This window comes from Mauremys reevesii, linkage group 1, assembly GCF_016161935.1.
Source record: "Mauremys reevesii isolate NIE-2019 linkage group 1, ASM1616193v1, whole genome shotgun sequence".
Lineage (NCBI taxonomy): Eukaryota > Metazoa > Chordata > Testudines > Geoemydidae > Mauremys > Mauremys reevesii.
Window position 1 is genome coordinate 245,194,307 of NC_052623.1, and position 20,949 is coordinate 245,215,255.

A 20,949-nucleotide genomic window follows, 5' to 3' on the forward strand; every position below is an offset into this window, starting at 1 on the left:
TAGGCTTCTATTCCCCCACCCCCGCCCGCCCCTGTCCTGATTTTTCACACCTGCTGTCTGGTCACCCTAAGTTCAGAAGTTAGAAAAAACTGCTGAAGTATTTCCCAAGGGTTGCATTTGTAAAGTATATGGAAAGAACAGAATACAGTGCAATAGCAGAGAACAGAGGGTAACTCTTTGACGCTCACACACTCGCACTCATGGTACATGGAGTGTTCTTCACTAATTTTGAAGTGGGGGGGGCACTTTGGCAAAAAAACCTTCAATGTGAGAGCCACATCAACTACTAAATTAACACATTGCTTACTACTTCTTAATGATGTCATGTTACAGAGCCACTTGTGTAACTAAAACAACGTCTATTTATACAGTAAAATGATACTCCTTTTATAAAATAATAACCAGGAAAAATATATGGAATTAAAAAGGCATCTATGCGAGTAAACTTTTAAGAGCAGAATAATGTGAAATTTACTTTAAAAACTGGATGAGCGAAAGTGCGTCTGTTCCTCCTTGACTTTGTTCATGCAGTATTTGTAAGCTGTCATCTCAAGCCTAGTAAGGCAGGCCAAATGTTTGTTGGTCAACTTCTTCCTCTGTTTCCTTTTCACCCCTCTGGCTGGGGGTGAGGACTCTAGGGTAGAGCTAGGGATGAGGGGTTTGGGATGTGGGAGGGGGCTCAGGGCTCTGGCAGAGGGTTGGGATGCAAGGGTGGGCTGAGGGCTCTGGCTGGGGGTGTGGATTTGGGTGGGGCTGGGGATGAGGAGTTTGGGGTGCAGACAGGCTGTCCCGGGGCTGGGGCCAGAGGACTCCCCCTACCCCTCTCCCTGCCAGCAGGGGAGGGGCCTTTCTCTCTCCTCTGCCTGCAGGCAGCATGGAGCTCCGGAGGAGGGGCCCCTCTTTCCCCTCCAGCAGCAGGGAGCTCTGGGGCCAGTTCCCGCCCACCCCCTACATTTCTCCTCTCCAGGTCCCTGCTGCACGGCCCTTTAGAGCTGCTGCACAGATATTTATAATCTGCTGCATGGCCCTGCGGCCATGCTGCTTACAGGGAACTTAGCGAGCCACACTTAGGGTCCATGGAGCTGCCACTGGCTCGCAGGCCTTTCAATGCAGAACACTGCCTTAGTGCCTACTACCAAATTGAAAAGATAGCAGCGTTCCTACATGTGAAGACAATGGCATCCTGCATGTGACAGTCTATTATTATTTCATTTTAATAGTTGTTTAAACTACAACTAGTGTTAGGTTAATTCTGAAGCATTGTTATCTGCAATATTCAAAATATTATTTTTCTTACAGTGGCCTTAAATTTCCAGACACCTGGACTACAAATGGAGCTGCAAAATGGAAAATTTATGGACAACGGTTGTTGTGGCTATCTTCTAAAACCAGAATTCATGAGAGATTCTGCTACGCAGTTTAATCCATATAATGTAACAGGAAACCATACTCCAATAACTCTTTCAATAAGGGTAAGGGTGGTTTATTGACAATCTCATTTATAATTTATGGAAATATCTCTCATTGAATTAGCTGAACTATATTAACTGCCTCTCATAAGTATTTAGTACTGGTACCTTTTCTTTTTCTTCAAAAGCTCATTGTGCCTTAAGCTTATTTAGGGTGACCAGACAGCAAATGTGAAAAATCGCGACGGGGTGGGGGAATAATAGGAGCTTATATAAGAAAAAGACCCAAAAATCAGGACTGTCCCTATAAAATCAGGACCTCTGGTCATCCTAAGATTATTGGATAATTTAGAACTATAATGCTCCTTGATATCATAGTGCCAACATATTATAGTCAGTATTGCTTGTATGGTTTCTTAGTTTCATTTCACATCATTTTGCTTAACGACACTCCTTTCCCTTGATGTTTGAGGAAACAAGTAACTTGTACAAAATGGGGTCTAAAAATATAAATATGGTTTGTACTGAGGTAGGTATCTAATTATCTTATGAGATGTATGAGCTGCAACAGGGTAAAACTATGCTTACGTCTTTAGTATACAGTGCTGTTGTTAAGGATATAAAAAAAGATTTGCACAGAACTCAACTGGAATCTGGGTGGTTACCATTACTTTCATGAACCTCATAGCCTTCCACTTTCTCCACACAGGTTTTCCCTCTCTGCCCCCTTCCTCAATCCCTCTTGCCCCATCACTTTGCATTTTGTTCTAATCACTGCACGGGGGCAGGAGAGGGCAGTGGACTGCCTCACATTTTTTAGGGGCACAGAGTGGCCACTCCCTCAAGCAGGGTTTTATGGACAGCTGTCCAGTGTGGGACAGTCCACTACTATGGCCTTTCCAATATAGGAGGGGCCCATACCAAATAAGAGGAGCCCTATAATCCTTAGTGCACCGTTACTTGGGAAACCCCTGAAGTTTTCTTACTGGCTGACTGCAGGAAAACCTCAAAATCTTTTAGCATATTTCGTACAGAAAAGATTATGAGGTTTTTCTGCTGTCAGCTCAGTTGTGCGGTACCTGACAGCATGGTGTATCCCTAATCCTTATACCCTATGATGAATTTTTGTCCCAACCCCAAAAATCCAGATGGCTTTCTATGGCTTGGATGGGGTAAAAGTGGCCTGTACTAGGTGCCACATCTAAAGATCATGGTGGTAGAGTTGGGAAGTGACCACCCTGGCACCTCCTGAAGAACTGAGAGAAGATAGGCAGACCAGCCACCCCTCTGAAGACACAAACTGTAAAGCCAAGTTAAGGCATCTGGGTCTTCCTTCAACTATAATTTATAAACTTACACTGAGCTAAAAACTGGTGACGTAAAAGAGCAAACCTGGTTAGTCTCAGCTATATGATCGTCCATGTTATATGTGGTAAAGGAAAACTTGTACTGTCACAATGAACATAAGAACATAAGAACATAAGAAAGGCCGTACCGGGTCAGACCAAAGGTCCATCTAGCCCAGTATCTGTCTACCGACAGTGGCCAATGCCAGGTGCCCCTGAGGGAGTGAACCTAACAGGCAATGATCAAATGATCTCTCTCCTGCCATCCATCTCCATCCTCTGACGAACAGAGGCTAGGGACACCATTCTTACCCATCCTGGCTAATAGCCATTTATGGACTTAGCCACCATGAATTTATCCAGTCCCCTTTTAAACATTGTTATAGTCCTAGCCTTCACAACCTCCTCAGGTAAGGAGTTCCACAAGTTGACTGTGCGCTGCGTGAAGAAGAACTTCCTTTTATTTGTTTTAAACCTGCTGCCTATTAATTTCATTTGGTGACCCCTAGTTCTTATATTATGTGAATAAGTAAATAACTTTTCCTTATCCACTTTCTCAACATCACTCATGATTTTATATACCTCTATCATGTCCCCCCTTAGTCTTCTCTTTTCCAAACTGAAGAGTCCTAGCCTCTTTAATCTTTCCTCATATGGGACCTTCTCTAAACCCCTAATCATTTTAGTTGCTCTTTTCTGAACCTTTTCTAGTGCTAGAATATCTTTTTGAGGTGAGAGACCACATCTGTACACAGTATTCGAGATGTGGGCGTACCATGGATTTATATAAGGGCAATAATATATTCTCAGTCTTATTCTCTATCCCCTTTTAATGATTCCTAACATCCTGTTTGCTTTTTGACCGCCTCTGCACACTGCGTGACATCTTCAGAGAACTATCCACGATAACTCCAAGATCTTTTCCTGACTCGTTGTAGCTAAATTAGCCCCCATCATGTTGTATGTATAGTTGGGGTTATTTTTTCCAATGTGCATTACTTTACATTTATCCACATTAAATTTCATTTGCCATTTTGTTGCCCAATCACTTAGTTTTGTGAGATCTTTTGAAGTTCTTCACAATCTGCTTTGGTCTTAACTATCTTGAGCAGTTTAGTATCATCTGCAAACTTTGCCACCTCACTGTTTACCCCTTTCTCCAGATCATTTATGAATAAATTGAATAGGATTGGTCCTAGGACTGACCCTTGGGGAACACCACTAGTTACCCCTCTCCATTCTGAGAATTTACCATTAATTCCTACCCTTTGTTCCCTGTCCTTTAACCAGTTCTCAATCCATGAAAGGACCTTTCCTTTTATCCCATGACAGCTTAATTTACATAAGAGCCTTTGGTGAGGACCTTGTCAAAGGCTTTCTGGAAATCTAAGTACACTATGTCCACGGATCCCCTTGTCCACATGTTTGTTGACCCCTTCAAAGAACTCTAATAGATTAGTAAGACACGATTTCCCTTTACAGAAACCATGTTGACTATTGCTCAAGAGTTTATGTTTTTCTATGTGTCTGACAATTTTATTCTTTACTATTGTTTCAACTAATTTGCCCGGTACCGACGTTAGACTTACCGGTCTGTAATTGCCGGATCACCCCTAGAGCCCTTTTTAAATATTGGCGTTACATTAGCTAACTTCCAGTCATTGGGTACGAAGCGATTTAAAGGACAGGTTACAAACCTTAGTTAATAGTTCCGCTTCACATTTGAGTTCTTTCAGAACTCTTGGGTGAATGCCATCTGGTCCCGTGACTTGTTAATGTTGAGTTTATCAATTAATTCCAAAACCTCCTCTACTGATACTTCAATCTGTGACAGTTCCTCAGATTTGTCACCTACAAAAGCCAGCTCAGGTTTGGGAATCTCCTAACATCCTCAGCCGTGAAGACTGAGGCAAAGAATCCATTTAGTTTCTCTGCAATGACTTTATCATCTTTAAGCGCTCCTTTGTATTTTCATCATCAAGGGCCCCACTGGTTGTTTAGCAGGCTTCCTGCTTCTGATGTACTTAAAAACATTTTGTTATTACCTTTGGAGTTTTTGGCTAGCCGTTCTTCAAACTCCTCTTTGGCTTTTCTTATTACACTCTTGCACTTAAGTTGGCAGCGTTTGTGCTCCTTTCTATTTGCCTCGCTAGGATTTGACTTCCACTTTTAAAGGAAGTCTTTTTATCTTTCACTGCTTCTTTTACATGGTGGTTAAGCCACGGTGGCTCTTTTAGTTCTTTTACAGTTTTTCTTAATTTGGGGTATACATTGAAGTTGGGCCTCTATTATGGTGTCTTTAAAAGGGCCCATAACTTGCAGGGATTTCACTTTAGTCAATGTACCTTTTAACTTTTGTCTAACTAACCCCTCATTTTTGTATAGTTCCCCTTTTGAAATTAAAGGCCACAGTGGTGGGCAGTTGGGATGTTCTTCCCACCACAGGGATGTTGAATGCTATTGTATTATGGTCACTATTTCCAAGCGGTCCTGCTATAGTTACCTCTTGGACCAGCTCCTGCGCTCCACTCAGGATTAAATCTAGAGTCGCCGCCCCTTGTGGGTTCCTCGTACCATCTGCTCCATGAAGCAGTCATTTAAAGTATCGAGAAATTTTATCTCTGCATTTCGTCCTGAAGTGAAATGTTCCCAGTCAATATGGGGATAATTGAAATCCCCCACTATTATTGGGTTCTTAATTTTGATAGCCTCTCTAATTTCCCTTAGCATTTCATCATCACTATTACTGTCCTGGTCAGGTGGTCGATAATAGATCCCTAATGTTATATTTTTACTAGAGCATGAAATTTCTATCCATAGAGACTCTATGGAACCTGTGGATTCGCTTAAGATTTTTACTTCATTTGAATCTACACTTTCTTTAACATATAGTGCCACTCCTCCCCCTGCACGGCCTGTTCTGTCCTTCCGATATATTTTGTACCCTGGAATGATTGTGTCCCATTGATTGCTCTCAGTCCACCAGGTTTCTGTGATGCCTATTATATCAATATCCTCCTTTATCACAAGGCACTCTAGTTCACCCATCTTATTATTTAGACTTCTGGTATTTGTGTACAAGCACTTTAAAAACTTGTCCCTGTTTATTAGCCTGCCTTTTTCTGATGTGCAGGATTCTTTTTTATGTGACTGTTCATCATCTGATCCGGCCCTTACATTATATTTCTCATTCCTCTGCTCCTGACTATAACCTGGAGATTCTCTATCATCAGGCTCTCCCTAAGAGAAGTCTGTGTCCGATCCACACGCTTCTCTGCAGCAGTCGGCTTTCCCCATCACCTAGTTTAAAAACTGCTCTACAACCTTTTTAATGTTTAGCGCCAGCAGTCTGGTTCCACTTTGGTTTAGGTGGAGCCCATCTTTCCTGTATAGGCTCCTCCCATCCCAGAAGTTTCCCAGTTCCTAATGAACGTGAACCCTCCTCTCTACACCATCGTCTCATCCACGCATTGAGACTCTGAAGCTCTGCCTGCCTACCTGGCCCTGCGCATGGAACTGGGAGCATTTCTGAAAATGCCACCATAGAGGTCCTGGATTTCAGTCTCTTCCCTAGCAGCCTAAATTTGGCTTCCAGGACATCTCTCCTACCCTTCCCTATGTCATTGGTACCTACATGTACCACGACCACCGGCTCCTCCCCAGCACTACACATAAGTCTATCTAGATGCCTCGAGAGATCCGCAACCTTCGCACCAGGCAGGCAAGTCACCATACGGTTCTCCCGGTCATCACAGACCCAGCTATCTACATTTCTAATAATCGAATCTCCCATTACTAACACCTGCCTTTTCCTAGAAACTGGAGTTCCCTCCCCCGGAGAGGCAACCTCAGTGCGAGAGGCAACCCCAGCACCATCTGGAAGGAGGGTCCCAACTACGGGAAGGTTTCTCTCTGCTCCCATTGACTGCTCTACTTCCCTGGGCCCTTCTTCCTCCTCAACAGCACAGGTGCTGTCTAAGCGGAGGTGGGACAATTCTACAGTGTCCCGGAAAGCCTCATCAACATACCTCTCTGCCTCTCTCAGCTCCTCCAGTTCCGCCACCCTGGCCTCCAAAATGCATTACATGGTCTCTGAGGGCCAGGAGCTCCTTGCACCGACTGCACACATACGCAACCCGCCCACAGGGCAGGTAATCATACATGCTACACTCAGTGCAATAAACTGGATAGCCCCCACTCTGCTGCTGGGCTTCTGCCTGCATTGTCTCCTAGTTAGTGAAAGGCTGGTTTACAGAAGGTAGTTTTGGAATGTACTTTGGTTTATAGGTTTTAGGATTTTAGGGGGGGCTACAGGGAAGGGGTTATGGCCGGCGAGGGGTTCCCACTCCCTTCCCACTCCCCTTCTAAACTCCCTTGCGAAACTTCCTGTTAGCAGCCCCTGGTCGCAAAGCTCCTGGTCGCCAGCGGCTTTATAAAGCCCTGGCCTGGCCTGAGTGAATGCCCCGCCCACTGATTAAGGCTCAGCCAATTACCAGAGGCTTCGAGCTTTCAAACCTGCCTCCAACTGCCAGCCAGAGCACACGGTCCCTCAAACAACCAAACAAACAAACAGACTGGCAAACACAAGCTCAGCACACAGCAAGTAACCCCCAAACACAAACAAACACACACTACAGACAGTCACTTACCCCACAGATGCTGTATTAGCTCCTCCTTCACCTGGAGAACTCCCTTGCGAAACTCCCTGTTAGCAGCCCCTGTTCGCAAAGCTCCCTGGTCGCTTGTGCGCGGCTTTATAAAGCCCTGGCCTGGCCTGAGTGAATGCCCCGCCCACTGATTAAGGCTCAGTGGGCGGGGCATTCACTCAGGATCAGAATGGGAGCAGGATCAAGCTCTATACACTCTAATTTGTCATTTTTTCTGAATTAAATATTAGGCCTAGCGTATATACTATGATAACATTCATTTGGTAAAAGACAGAATTGTAAAAAATTTGGAGGACACCCTCTGTGCTTTACTGTCATACAAACCCTGGTTTTAAAAAGCCCTTACAATAGAGCTTATTTCTTTTCAACTCCAAAAAGAACCTTTCATATTCTCAATCATTAGAAAACTAGTTTCACAATGAAATGTTATCGCTGATCATACTGTGTACTACTTATTTAAATGCTATTTAACTAGCATAGAATTAATGTATAATTGATGTTTCATTTCTGTCAGTGAAATAAATTGCAGGAATAAGACATTAATTAAATAGGGATTGTAGAATAATTACACAATGTGTGTGCCTTATTCAGCACATCATACTATCCTAATAGTGAGCACATTGATTACATGATGGAAGTGAATTAATGATTTCAAGCTCTCATGATTTCAAGCTCTCATGCATATACATCAATTATATTATTCATTATTTATATAGAGTTGTAAAAGATGAGGAAAAAACCTGGGTTGTGGTCTAGGGGTTAGTTAGGATGACTAGTAACAGAAATGAAGTGATTGTGTACAGAAGAGAGAGGGTGCGCGAGCAGAATTATAGGTTGATAACAGAGCTGAAGAATGTGCAGGCTAGGTAGCGGGAAGCCCAAGGCAGCAATGACATCTCAGGGACTGATGGAATGGGGGCCTCATAACATAAGAGTAATAAGGTTAAATGGAGGGGGATCAGGCAACACTGAAGGACAGGAGATGGTGGTTAAAGAAAGAAAATTCAGAGACAAGCGTCAAAGAGAAAACAGTTCACAATAAAGAAGAGATCGAGTTAATTACCAGGCTCATGAATGGGGGAAACTAGTTTGCTATTTGTACAGGAAACAAGCAAGGGGAAGGCAAAACAACTAAAGAAATGATGTCCCCTTTAAGAAGGTGTTTCATTAGCCATGAGTGAAGCTGAACGCAGGTTAATTTGAACAAGTGGAACTTTACTAAACTCTGTGCATTGCTCTGTCCATGTGGCTGAGTTGCTTCCAGCCTAACTTCCTACGTTCCCTGTTTTCCTGGTGTCCCTTCAATAACTCGCCCTGTAAGGAACATGGTCCCTCTGATGCCAGTTCAGCTGATTATACTACATGAGGGAAGGAGCAGTCTTAACAAAGTTCATAAGGGCCTTACCTCAGGGCCCTGGTTCAGAGCTCCTGAACTTAGAATCATCAAACAAAGTTGGTCAGGCTAGTCCCCTGGAGTTGGAACGTAGGGTTGTGATGGGTTGGATCACAGAAACCCCCCTGGGAACTGCCAACTGATATGCCAAGACTACTTCTGCCCCTGCTTTCCCTGCCAGCCTGAGACTCCAGCACCTTGTCTTGCTGAGCCAGACACGCCACTCTGCTCCAACAAAGACCCGGGGTCTGAACCACGTGCCCCAAAGCGACAGACATAAACTGAAAGCAGCTTAAAGAAGTGTTCCTGTCTTTAATACTCAGATGCCCAACTCCCAATGGGGTCCAAACTCCAAATAAATCCGTTTTATCCTGTATAAAGCTTACACAAGGTAAACTCATAAATTGTTCGCCCTCTATAACACTGATAGAAAGATATGCACAGCTGTTTGCCCCTCCCCCCCCGGTATTAATACATCCTCTGGGTTAATTAATAAAACTTCACAATTTAACAAACTTAACAAAAATTCACAACCCATAACCTGGCCATGATTTGTACTATAAATACCCTTGACTAAATCTTAGCAGCTTGAGGGAGGGCACTGCTCTGGGGGACTGCTGCTCTGGGAGGAGGGCAAGGTCTAGCGGCACCAGCTGCCGGGCTATTGAGGCCAATAGCACCAGCTGTGGGGGCCCACAGAGCAGAGGCTGCTCTGTCCACCTCCAGGACTACTGCTCAGGTGGTCCCTGGGGCCAGCCACACTGGCCACTGCTTGGGTGGTCCCTGGGGACAGCTGCCCTGGGCTGCATGAGCAGCAGCTGGTGCTGCTGGCCCTCGGGCCACTCCAGCAGTGCCAGTGTGGTTGGCTACGGGGCCGCCCGGGAAGCTGGCTGCAGAGCTGCTCCAGCAGCAGCTGGTGTGGCTGTCCCCGGGGCTGCCCAAGCAGCTGGGGCCAGCTGCTTGGGCGGCCCTGGGATCAGCCACACTGGCAGCTGTAGAAATTACGGCGGTCGTGGAAAGTCACAGAATCTGTGACTGCTGCAAGCTCCATGATAGACACAGAGCCCTACTTATTATCAGTTTTAATATGTCAATACATCTTAAAATAAGGGATAGATGGTCAGCCCAAGGGCTAGATCAATGAATTAAGGATGGTTCCTTAAAATAAGGGGTGGGTGGTCACCTTACTTAAAAGAGACTGTCGCCTGCATGGCTACTAGTCCTTTCTCTCTCGCTCAGCTTCCTTTTCAGTAACCAAGCCCCAGGGCAGGACAGGGCACCTCCTCGATTCCATTCAGACTGTTTTGTTTTTAGGCTCCCAGTCTGTCCCTCCATGAAGCAGTACACTCCTTTACTCTGTCAGAAGCCAAAAGAGCTGACAAAGGGAAAGAGCTGAGAGGCAGTGTGGTCAGAAGTCTCTGACAGGTGAAGGTTGACTGAGGGACACTGGTTGGAGGAAATTTTACCAGATGTGAGTTTGTCTGACACAACTGTCCTTCCCTTCTAATCATCATTAGAGAACCTCCAAACTCACATCTGGTACTTTGGTTCTCTAATGGTGAGTAGAAGGAAAGGAAAGCTGTGTCAGGTAATGAAAGAACAGACCTGGTAGATTTCACGGGCATAGTGGCGGGAGCAGGATGGAAGGAGGTAAAATGGTCAACAGTTATGGAAAGGATGTGAACGGGGCTGATCCAAGAAGGAATGACATGGAGGGTAGAGATGGAGGAGGAGAAGTTAGAAGAGCCCGGTTTGGACAGAAAGAATATAAAAATAGAGCTGAGTGTCAAAACACATTTACATGCAGGCCACTGGAAAAGTAAAAAAGTTAATTTGAAAGGGAGTGGCCAAGGAAATTAAAGAAGTTAAAAATTAAATAGTTTTAAGGCAAGTGAGCTGGTAGACTGTGGCAAATGCTGTAGGCTTACTTTTGGTTTATCAGTAGGAACCTTATAGATGTACTGATGTGGCGGCACAGCAGATGTGCAAGAGGATTTCTGTGCCCTCCTTTTTCCATGATGAAACATGCTGCTTTCTGATGATCTTTGTGTTACTGTAGAAGCAGCAAAGAATCCTGTGGCACCTTATAGACTAACAGATGTTTGCAGCATGAGCTTTCGTGGGTGAATACCCACTTCCTGAAACCTTAAGACACTTTGTCATGTCAGTCCCATTCACCTCAAATTTTAGACTCATAGCTGAAAGGAAAAGACTTGTGGAATGGTCATCCTGATGGTCATTCTTGCATGTTGTTGAATAAGGTAGAATGGAATTGTTGTATGCTTTACATTTCTACAGTTACATTTTTAAAAAAGAGATTTCTTCCATTCATAGTTGAAAGACTTTCTGAATTGCATCACATTTGTACTGCGATAAACTACCACCACATCAGTACTATATATGGCTCTTTTGTCCCTGGTTCAGAATATTGTTCACACTGGGATGATCATACAGGGCTCTGTTCTATCAGATTTAAGTACTAAACAAAATCAGAGCACTGTATTATAGAGTTGGAGGTTTTAGTATATGATTCATCTTACTACAAGTGCCTTCTTATATTGAACAAGTCTGTTTTTAATCACTTTAATTGATTGTTCAGTGGCTGGTCATGCCAGCCACATGGACAACAGAATGCATATACATTACATAGTACACAGTGGTGGCCATAATATCAATAACTAGCTGAACAAGATGACTGTTATCAATTCTCTCTTATACTTACATGGAGCTTTTCTGGAATCGTCTGTCTCATTCAAACCTCTTTTGGGGCATTAATATGGAAGTGCACCACACCAAGTGGAACGCAAAGGAACAGCGATGGGCATGACCTTGAAGACTGTGCATTTTGTGCCTCCCGCTATGGTCAGTCATCTCTGCTAGCCAGTGTGTATGTGGTGGGACGGGATCAGGGTCCCGTTCCCCTGTCCAGAGTCACTAACCTAGATAAGCCTTTCTCAGGAGACCACAAATATCACATTGTACATGGCCTCTGTGTGGGGAGTGCAGGGCTAGATAAGGCTTCTTGGCCCATCTCCCCTCCTCGTGCCCTAGCAATGGGCCAGGCACAATCTCTTTTTCAGGGAAAAGCTTTACTTACTGGTAATTATTGTTCTTTGCTAATTGACTGTGCATTCACACATGTGGGTTTGGTGCCCCAGCGTCAAGCTCACAGAACCTCTATCAAAGCCGTGTCTATTGAAACTGCATGAGCAACTCCTAGTGATGCCAGCAGTCAACATTTGAATTTATATTTGGAGGTGTACCTCTCCAAACCAGTTCAATTTCTTTTTCTGAACTGCATTGTCGTATACTATGATGAGCTCTCTGAAGTAGGCAGGAGGCTAGTGTGAATGCACAGAGCAGACTCTTGAAGAACAACATTTACCGGTAAGTAACCCTTAGTGAGGACCGCTGTGTATTTCTGTTTGTGAGAGAGTAGTGAGCCATACCATCTCGACTGGATGGTGGCCTGAGGAATGCTTTAGTTCGGTGAGAACTGAAGCACCGCCTGTCTGGATTTGGTATCAGAGCTGGAGGCTAATCTACTACCTAATGTTTAGTGAAGGTGGGACCTGAAATCCAAGTAGCTGCTCTAAATATTGCCTCTATGGGTATTTGTTTCACACATTACGGAGGTGGCTGTGCCACATATAGAGCAAGCCTTAATTCCTGTTGGGAAGGGAAGCTAACTTTTCAATACAAGGTGATCCATCTAGACGCCCTTTGAGCATAAATAGCCTATTCTTTGCTTCTCTCTCTCTGTGTGACAGAAATGGATTTATGGAAGGTCTTAGTTTTCGCTCAGTGAAAACAGACAGTTTGTCTCTTATGCAGTATGTGAAGATGGGCATCACTGGGGAAGGAATGAAGTTTTGGAAGAAAACTAGGAGTGATAAATTGCTACTATAGAGATGACTTTTAGTTAAGGCAAAGAGATATCTTTCTATATAATGGTATAAGACGGGTCTGCTGTCAGGACCTGACACTTGCTAATCCTCCTAGCTGAGGTAATAGCTATCCAGTGTTTCAGCTCCAAAGGGGCTTGAATGGTGATTCCATGAGATTCACTATTACTAAATGCAAACATAGAAGCAGGATCCTTTGAAGGGGGAAGATGTTGACCAGCCCTTTCAGGAATTGGATAACTGTGGCATGGGAGAATCTGGGTACAGGTTGGGGATATGCAAAAACAGCAGCTACATTAACTTTTAGGGAGCCAATAAATAGGCCAGTCTCATTTAAGTTATAGCACATGTTCCAAGACTATAGAGCTGGAGGGGACTTTAGCATAAGGCCTTTCTCTAACCTGAATTGTAGCAGAGCATAAAGTGAGTGCAAAAAAATGTTCCCAATGACAGCGTGTAATACCTATACAGGAGGAGGCTGAAGGCTTTGTGTCAGAGCACGTGAGGCGCAGGTTTCCTTTGTGATTGATGAACCGCTGGCTTCAAAGGGCTGGTGTCATTGCCCTTCTTGGAGGATGGGTCTGTTGGCGGTACCAAAGCCAAAGATGAGGTTCCAGCCATTTAGCGATTGATGGGTTTGGTACAGAAGTGAATTGAGGAGAATCTGCATCATCAGTTTGAACACTCGATGCTGAGGCCTGTGCTTTAGGGCCTGAATGATCCAACAGCCTTAAACAGTCTGTTCTGATGCCTTCTGGGCGTGAATGCCTGATGAGGCGAGCACTGCAAGGGACTATAAACCTCACATAGGTACCCCAAGCAGCTGACAAGGCAGGAAAAGGGGTGAATGTCTCAAATCGTTTCTTAGGCTTGATGCCAGCACCTAATGCAAAACTGAACTAAACTAGAGAACTTTGGCAGACTAATGGGACCGAGAATATGGAAGCAGAAATTACCACATCTGAGGTGGCAAACAAACTCAAACAGTTTAATGCAATCAATTCAGGGGGCCCAGATAATCTCCATCCAAGCATATTAAAGGAATTGGCACATGAAATTGCAAGTCCAGTAGTAACACACAGACACACATCCCACCTCCTGGCAAGTGGGACACAGCAGCTGCTAGCCTCGGTGGCTGTGCAGGCCAGTCCCTCCCTGCAGGAGGTGCACAGAGGTTAGTGTCATTTTGGGCATCTCTGGCAGTGCATCCAGGGGTAGTGCACTGGGGTTGGGATGGCCTCCGTCACTGGGGTAGCCACTGCAATCCCCCCAGTCAATGGGGCCCATCAGGAGCCAGGCCAGCAGCCCGACGTCGCTGTTTGCAAAGCCTGGCACTTCGCATTGGTGGGTGCCCTCTGGAGTCTGCAAAAAGTAAGTGGGTCATATGGTCTGATGGTGCCAACACCACGGGCAGCACAAAAGGGGCCTGGCACCAGGGAATGCCTAGCTTCACTAGAACTGATGCTCCTGAAACAGAAGAACTAGTCCCTGGCCATGGTAATCTCCCTCACGCCCATAGACAGCCCCTTTATGTATCAAATAAAAGACAATTTAGAAATTATAGGTGAAAGTTGATTTGTAAGGGCACGTCCCCAATGTTTTATTTGTGACACATATTCATAACACATATTACAGCATACACTCTTTTGCATGTTTATTGATGTATACAAGACACTATTTATTGATTTGATGTGTAATGTGGAACGTTGGGCACCGAATGAAGGACAGGTGGTCACGCTGTGTGTGACATTCTAGCATATTTCCTCTCAACCTGCTCTGAGACAAATCTGGGACACAGTACAGGTGAAAAAATGTGAAATGACGACCATTAGAAAAATCTGTTGGTTAGCAGGATGGTAAAATAGGGAGAGGCCAGTTTCTGCAGCATGAATTACATTTTATTTACCCTCAGCTTCTTAACAGTAAAGAGCTATAATGAACTCATAAAATAACATCAATGTAATATTAAGGTGATATATTTAAACTCACGTGTCAGGCAATGTTAACATGTATTGTCTATTGAAGCATACATTTAAATAATTTACCTAGTCATTAACCATGGACCAGTATAACTTTTCTCCCTGCTGTATAGTTCATTGTCAGGTAGGGAAGGAGTCAGTCACTGGCTGAAGCACTACTGCAGCCCCTACCAGGACAGTTGGGTGCAGGCAAAAAAAATCAAGCTCCTGCGATAGTTTCTTTTGTCTCGGTCATTGCGAGTGAGTGGGACTCTTTTGGGGGCAATTAATTTGACAATAGTGTTTAAAATCGCTCCCTGGGGAGGTGAAGGGTATTTGAATCACACATTCCACTGCCCATGTTCAAACTGTTGCAGCTCCTGGCCTTCTCCTGGTGCCTGCTTGGGCCCTGCAGTGAAAATGAGAGAGCAAGCGAGGGTGGGGAAGGGTGCACAATGGCAGGGGGTGGGGTAGGGGGCTCAAGGAAAGGTGGGGCAGGGGCAGGGTCTTGGGGGTGGGATGGGGAAGGGGTGTTTGGTTTTCTGCAATTAAAAAGTTGGCAAACCTAATTAGGATGATCAGAGGAATGGAGAACCTACCTTACAAGCGGAGACTTAAGGAGCTTAGCTGAATCAAACAAAGGCTGAGGGGAGTTATGACTGCTCTCTATAAATAATGTCAGAGGGTAAACACCGGGGAAGGAGAGGAGTTATTTAAGTTAAGCCCTAATGTTGGATCAAGAATAAATGGATATAAACTCACCATCAACAAGGTTAGGCTTGAAATTAGTGAATGGTTTCTAACCACCAGAGGAGTGAAGTTCCACAAGAGGAGTAGTGGGGGTAAAATAACCTACTTTGTTTCAAGACTGAGCTTGATAAGTTTATGGAGGGGATGTTATGATGAGGTTGCCAACAATATTATATGGCTCATCTGTGACTGCTATTAGCAAATATCGCCAGTGGCTGGATATGAGATGCTAGATGGGGAGGGTTCTGAATTTCTACAGCAAAGTCTTTCCCAGGTGTCTGTCTGGTGTATCTCACCCACATGCTCAAGGTCTACCTGATTGCCATATTTGTGGTTTGGAAGGATGGTTCCCCAGATCAGAATGGCAGAGGTCTTGGGATTTTTTTTTGAACTAGAATAAATTATGTATTCTCTGTAACTTGAAGTCTTTAAATCATGGTTTGAGGACTCCAATAGATCAGCCAGAGGTTATGGGTCTATTAGAGGGGTTGGTGAGTGAGATTCTGTGGCCTGTGATGTGCAGGAGTTCAGACATGATGATTGTGATGGTCCCTTCTGGCTTTAAAGTCTACGAGTCTATAATGAACAATAGGGACCTAATGGTATCTAAAAGCAAACAGGACACACAGAGAGGTTACTAACACTTCATTGCAGAGGCGAAGGAACTGAAGTGGTTAGGGGCTACTCTCCCTTATATGCTGATGTCACTAGGGGACACTTGTGCAGCCTCAATGGACACATCCTGGGTAGCAGTTCCATGAATTTGATGGCAAACCCACAAGAGGGACTTCACATGGGCCTGCCTTCATTAATTAAACAGCAACTTTCTGTAGCTAATGATCAAATAGAATCTGCTTAAAGTGGTCATACTTTGGTAAAAAACAAGACACAGAAGCAAGTTATTTTCCAAAAATATTTAGCTGCAAAGGTTTTAAGATAATTAAACTGAGAAGCAAATTAGCCAGAGATAGAATTATGTTCGAAGCACGGTAGTCTCAATTACATTTCAGCTGGTATATATTCTTTAGAAACATTTCTTATGTAGCTTCCACTTTATATGCTAGACTGCACTGAGCAATTGTTGAATATGCAGTTTAATGTTAAAATTACTATAATAAATTACATTTTCAAGCCCAAATGAGGTCTTATGTATCATTTTCATTTATGCAGCTTATTAGTGGTTATCAGTTACCACCTAGTAACCTCTCCAGGACTAATAAAGCTGATCCTTTAGTCCAGATAGAAATTCATGGTGTGCCAGAAGATCAAGTAAAACAACAGACTTGTGTCATAAAAAGCAATGGTAAGCAGAACATATTCTATTGACTGTACATGATTTCAATAATGTTTCACACAGAATAGCTTAATATCATATAGAAGTTAGTTCTCCAGTAATTTACTCCATAGCAAAAAGCTGTGCTGCATAGACTAATAGCAAAAGTGGGCACTAGGTGTAAAGACTGATCAACAAAAATAACAGTATAACAAGCATAACAAGCTGTGTCCCAACAAGATTAATCAGAAGACAGTAAACTAAATCTGCAGAATTTGAGACTAGAATTTTTTCATTTTTTTTTAAAAACTTTGTTACCATAATGCTTGTATGAAAAATGAGGGATTGTCAGTCATAGAGACTGAAGTTGTTTGTTTACACATACAACAGGTAAAACATGGGCAGCTTCCCTTGCCCTGTCTCACCATTGTGCCTCAACCTGACCTGACATAGAGGGACCACCTCTGCCTGTGAGAGTGTAGTTCCTTAATGCAGGCAGGCCTGAATCAAGATGGGGAGCACTGGTACAGAGCTGCATCAGGAGACCATCCCGGCAATGCAGACTCTATATTCAGAGGCCAGTGCATATCAGTTCCTTGATGCATATCATTACAATGCTTCGGAGCTCAATAGGGGTGGGATCTGCAAGGAGTGTCACCACAAAACCCAAGTGGCAGTGTGCTGCAGACATCATCTGGAGAAGCTTATGCAACATTGTCTTGGTGCAGAAATGGCCCTTGTTGATCAGCACAAGGCAGGTGCCATCAAGGGAGATCTGAAAACCAGGGTTTGTTCATTTACTACAGGTCCTTTGTTAGAAGCAGCATCCATTCTTCATGCACCATAACACTGGGTTTTTAAAGCACATTAATATGTGATATTGGTGCAGAACATTCTTACAAAGCTGGACCTTATCTACTCTTCTTAATCTATTGTGGTGTCTTTGGTGTTGAATGTCAGCTAAGAACTTTTTTCTGGGAGCCACTGAATCTTTAGACTCTAGAGTGAAGTGAGTAGCTTCAATGCATTATTGTTTTAAGAGGTGATCAGAATGTCTCCTTGAACCACGCAAGACAAAGTTTTATTACGGTAGTCTTTTGACACAGTTGTACCCCATAGAATTAGGTTGCTGAAACTCAGAAGGCTTTAAGCAAGGTAAACATCCATGTCTAAATGTCTCATGGGTAAAGCAGCATGCTACTGCTTATAGGATGTCAGTCATCCCCCCCTTTCAGCATACAAATCAACATGCTGAAGGCATGTGACTCTTCAGAGTAGGAACGCAGCCAGGACATACAATTTTACCATTTTGTACCCTTCAGCCAGTACACTTCTTTCTCTCCTCTTTCCCTCCCTTGCTCCCCACCCCTGTGAAAAACTTTCTGGCTCATTACAGAGAGGAAGCAAAGACAGCCTCTGACATTTCTGGTTTGTTTTTCCATCACCCTTAGTTTATTTCTCTTTCATACCATAACTGAGAAGACAAAGTGAGCAAACCTGTGTCAAAGGATAGGGAAAGGAAAGACCAAAAGTCCACCTTCACCATCTGTGGTGAAATATCAGATCAGATTCAGGACACCTTGGTAGGATCACCCTGATTTTCTTGAAACAGTTCATCAACTGGTATAGATCAGTGCAACTCCATTGACCATCTTCCATCCTGGCCCGGCTCTACAGCATGTCTGTGTTTGTGCGCATATGTTCTGATGCAGATGGAAAAGTTTGAAGGATTAAATGGGGGAGGCAAGATGAATCCACAGGAGACCCAGGACATGTATGAATTAGTGTTTCCTTCTTATTGCCCCAGCACTTCAGTTTTTCAGACATCTTGCCTCCTCTACCACCATTGTGTGATACCAAAGAAAATAAGTCAAGATTAGGGATAGTCATGCTCATTGCTCTGACCTGGCGCAGTAGCCCATGGTATCATGATAAGCTGAGACTATTCAGAGAGTGAAAAATTCTTTTTTCTCTCATAAAAGATATTCTATCACAAAGACAATTTCTTTATCTGAGCCTCGGTCAGCTTGAGCAGAATATCATGTAAAAAAAGAATGAAATTTCCTAGGTGGTCAAGAAAGTTCTTCTCTCCACCATTAAGAAAAGAACCTCCATCACATAGTTCGAGGTACTGGTGGTCTTTACTGATTAATGGGTGGATAAAGCCATTTATGTGAAGGAATCATCAGTCCATTCCATCCTTAACTTAGGAGGGTTCCCTTAACTGCTTGAGGGTCCAAGGGCCATTTTGGGGGAAATAATTTCTCATTTTCTTCAAGCAGTCTCCTACCTGTGTCATTGCAGGGTCTCTCCCTTGGTGTCGCAGTCTAAAGGTTCTCTGTGGTCCCCTTCCTTGTGGACCTCTGCATTCCATTTCCCTTTATCTCTTTTTCTAGAAGGCAGCTTTCTTAGTAAACATAATCTATGTAAGGATGATGGGATAAATGACCACTAATTTCTGTTTCTCTCTATAAGTTTATTCATCAAAACAAGGGAGTCCTCATTCTATGCCCATTTATTTCCTTTCTACCGTAGTTCATCTAGCATCTGCCTCAATCCCAAAGCAGTAAAAGAGGCATGCTGGCACAATCTTGAGATTACTAGAGCTATAACAAATTTTATTTGACCACAACCTCTGAGTCAGTCATAATCCCTTTTTGTTCTCTTCAAAAAGAGGTGCTCAGTCTTGTGGTTTGAATTACTCAGTGTGGAGGTAATGCATGACAAATGTTTATAAAGTACCCAGAGTGCCTAGTCCTGTCATGTTTAAAACTCACGCCACTTGTAGAGATGGACTTATCTATGTTGACTCAACAGTGCAAAAAATGAACTACTTTTTGGTTGTCTTTACTCCTGAAGCCACGTGAAAGTGCTGAGCCTGTACCAGTGCAGTCAGTAGCAGTTTTGGTACTGAGTTAAATGGGCACAGAATCAGGCACAAAAGGAGGCGCTGCACTGTCTGCAGTTGTAGAAAGCATAGCTCATAAATTAATTACAATTTCTCAATCTCATTATTTTTCAGTCCGTCGATGTGTGTACAGAATGCTGTTTGTATTACAATTGTTTTCTCTCTCTTTCTGCCCCCCCACCCCAGCTTTGTGCCCTAGGTGGAATGAAACTTTTACTTTTAATGTTCAAGTTCCAGAACTGGCATTAGTACGCTTTTCTGTGGAAGATCAGATATCGCTAGCTGCAAATGAGTTCCTGGGCCAATACACTTTACCACTGCTGTGCATGAATAAAGGTAGTTAGTACTTCCTCCAAAAGCAAACTACATACTGTACCACTGAGCAAAAATCTACAAAAGCATAAGCTTTCACTATTAGCCTGTTGTTCTCTTTAGGTTTATTACACACCATAAACTTTGTATTAGGTGCAACAGATGCAGAGTGCATTCATCACATTTTTGGTCATTGTGCTATGATGATTAGATTCTACGTGACTGCCAACCTATACTACTGAAGGAAATATTACTTATGGGTAGTTGTATTTATTGCAGTACTACTTGGCTCACATTATAAACAGAATGCATTCAGAGCGTGTTATAGCTCCAGCTGTTAGGAAGCAAGACGGTGAAAAGAACAGTCAGTCAAGACCAGTATAAAGGCACCAGATTGCCCATGTTTTATTCAGTCCAGAACCTGAAAAAAACAAAAGAGAGGTAGGCAATAAAGATAAAGAATCAAGCGAGCTCTTTCTGCAATTTTTTCACAATGGACAAAGATGGAAATAAAATGGGGGAAATAGAAAAGTGTAATTACTGATAATTTCCCCTTCTTTTACTAGAACATCTCCTTGATTCCTATCCGATGAATAGAATTCAAATGAATAGCTGATGTAGAAGCCACTATGCCGGGAGGAGGGTGGCTTATGTAAACTGGCTGCTTACTGTATTTGATTTCCAAAATAACTTCTGACAAGTACAGAACCAACTTGTACTGGTGAATAAAGTTGTATAGATTCACCTACTGCACTTTGCTTCCCTATAGATGTCATCCTCCAATGTCTCAATACTCTCTGTTGAAGATGCAGTGATCCCTCTTGTTAAATGATTTTTAAGGAACATAGGGAAGGAGCTATAGGGCCTTTGAGAACCCAGATTAATACACTCTCCTAGATTAACTGATATAATTGTTTAAGGGGTTTAAACTTTTCTGTGGCTATAAAAATTCACAGAGAACTTCTGTTTGCTAGAAATCCTTCTTACGGAACAGATAAAATGTCAACGTAGCTTTAAACATCGAGAAC

General features: G+C 43.4%; 1 protein-coding gene across 5 annotated transcripts in view; it reads left to right on the forward strand.

Annotated features, from left to right (window-relative positions):
* Nucleotides 1–20,949, forward strand: part of PLCZ1 (phospholipase C zeta 1) — a 149,492-nt gene that overhangs the window by 105,267 nt on the left and 23,276 nt on the right. For 3 of the 5 annotated variants that reach the window (XM_039544635.1, XM_039544627.1, XM_039544642.1), the window contains 3 exons: nucleotides 1,300–1,472; nucleotides 16,599–16,731; nucleotides 19,796–19,945. In XM_039544635.1, the coding sequence (XP_039400569.1) occupies nucleotides 1,300–1,472; nucleotides 16,599–16,731; nucleotides 19,796–19,945 (456 nt within the window). The remainder of the gene's footprint in view (nucleotides 1–1,299; nucleotides 1,473–16,598; nucleotides 16,732–19,795; nucleotides 19,946–20,949) is intronic. The other 2 variants (XM_039544651.1, XM_039544663.1) reach the window with 2 other exon arrangements.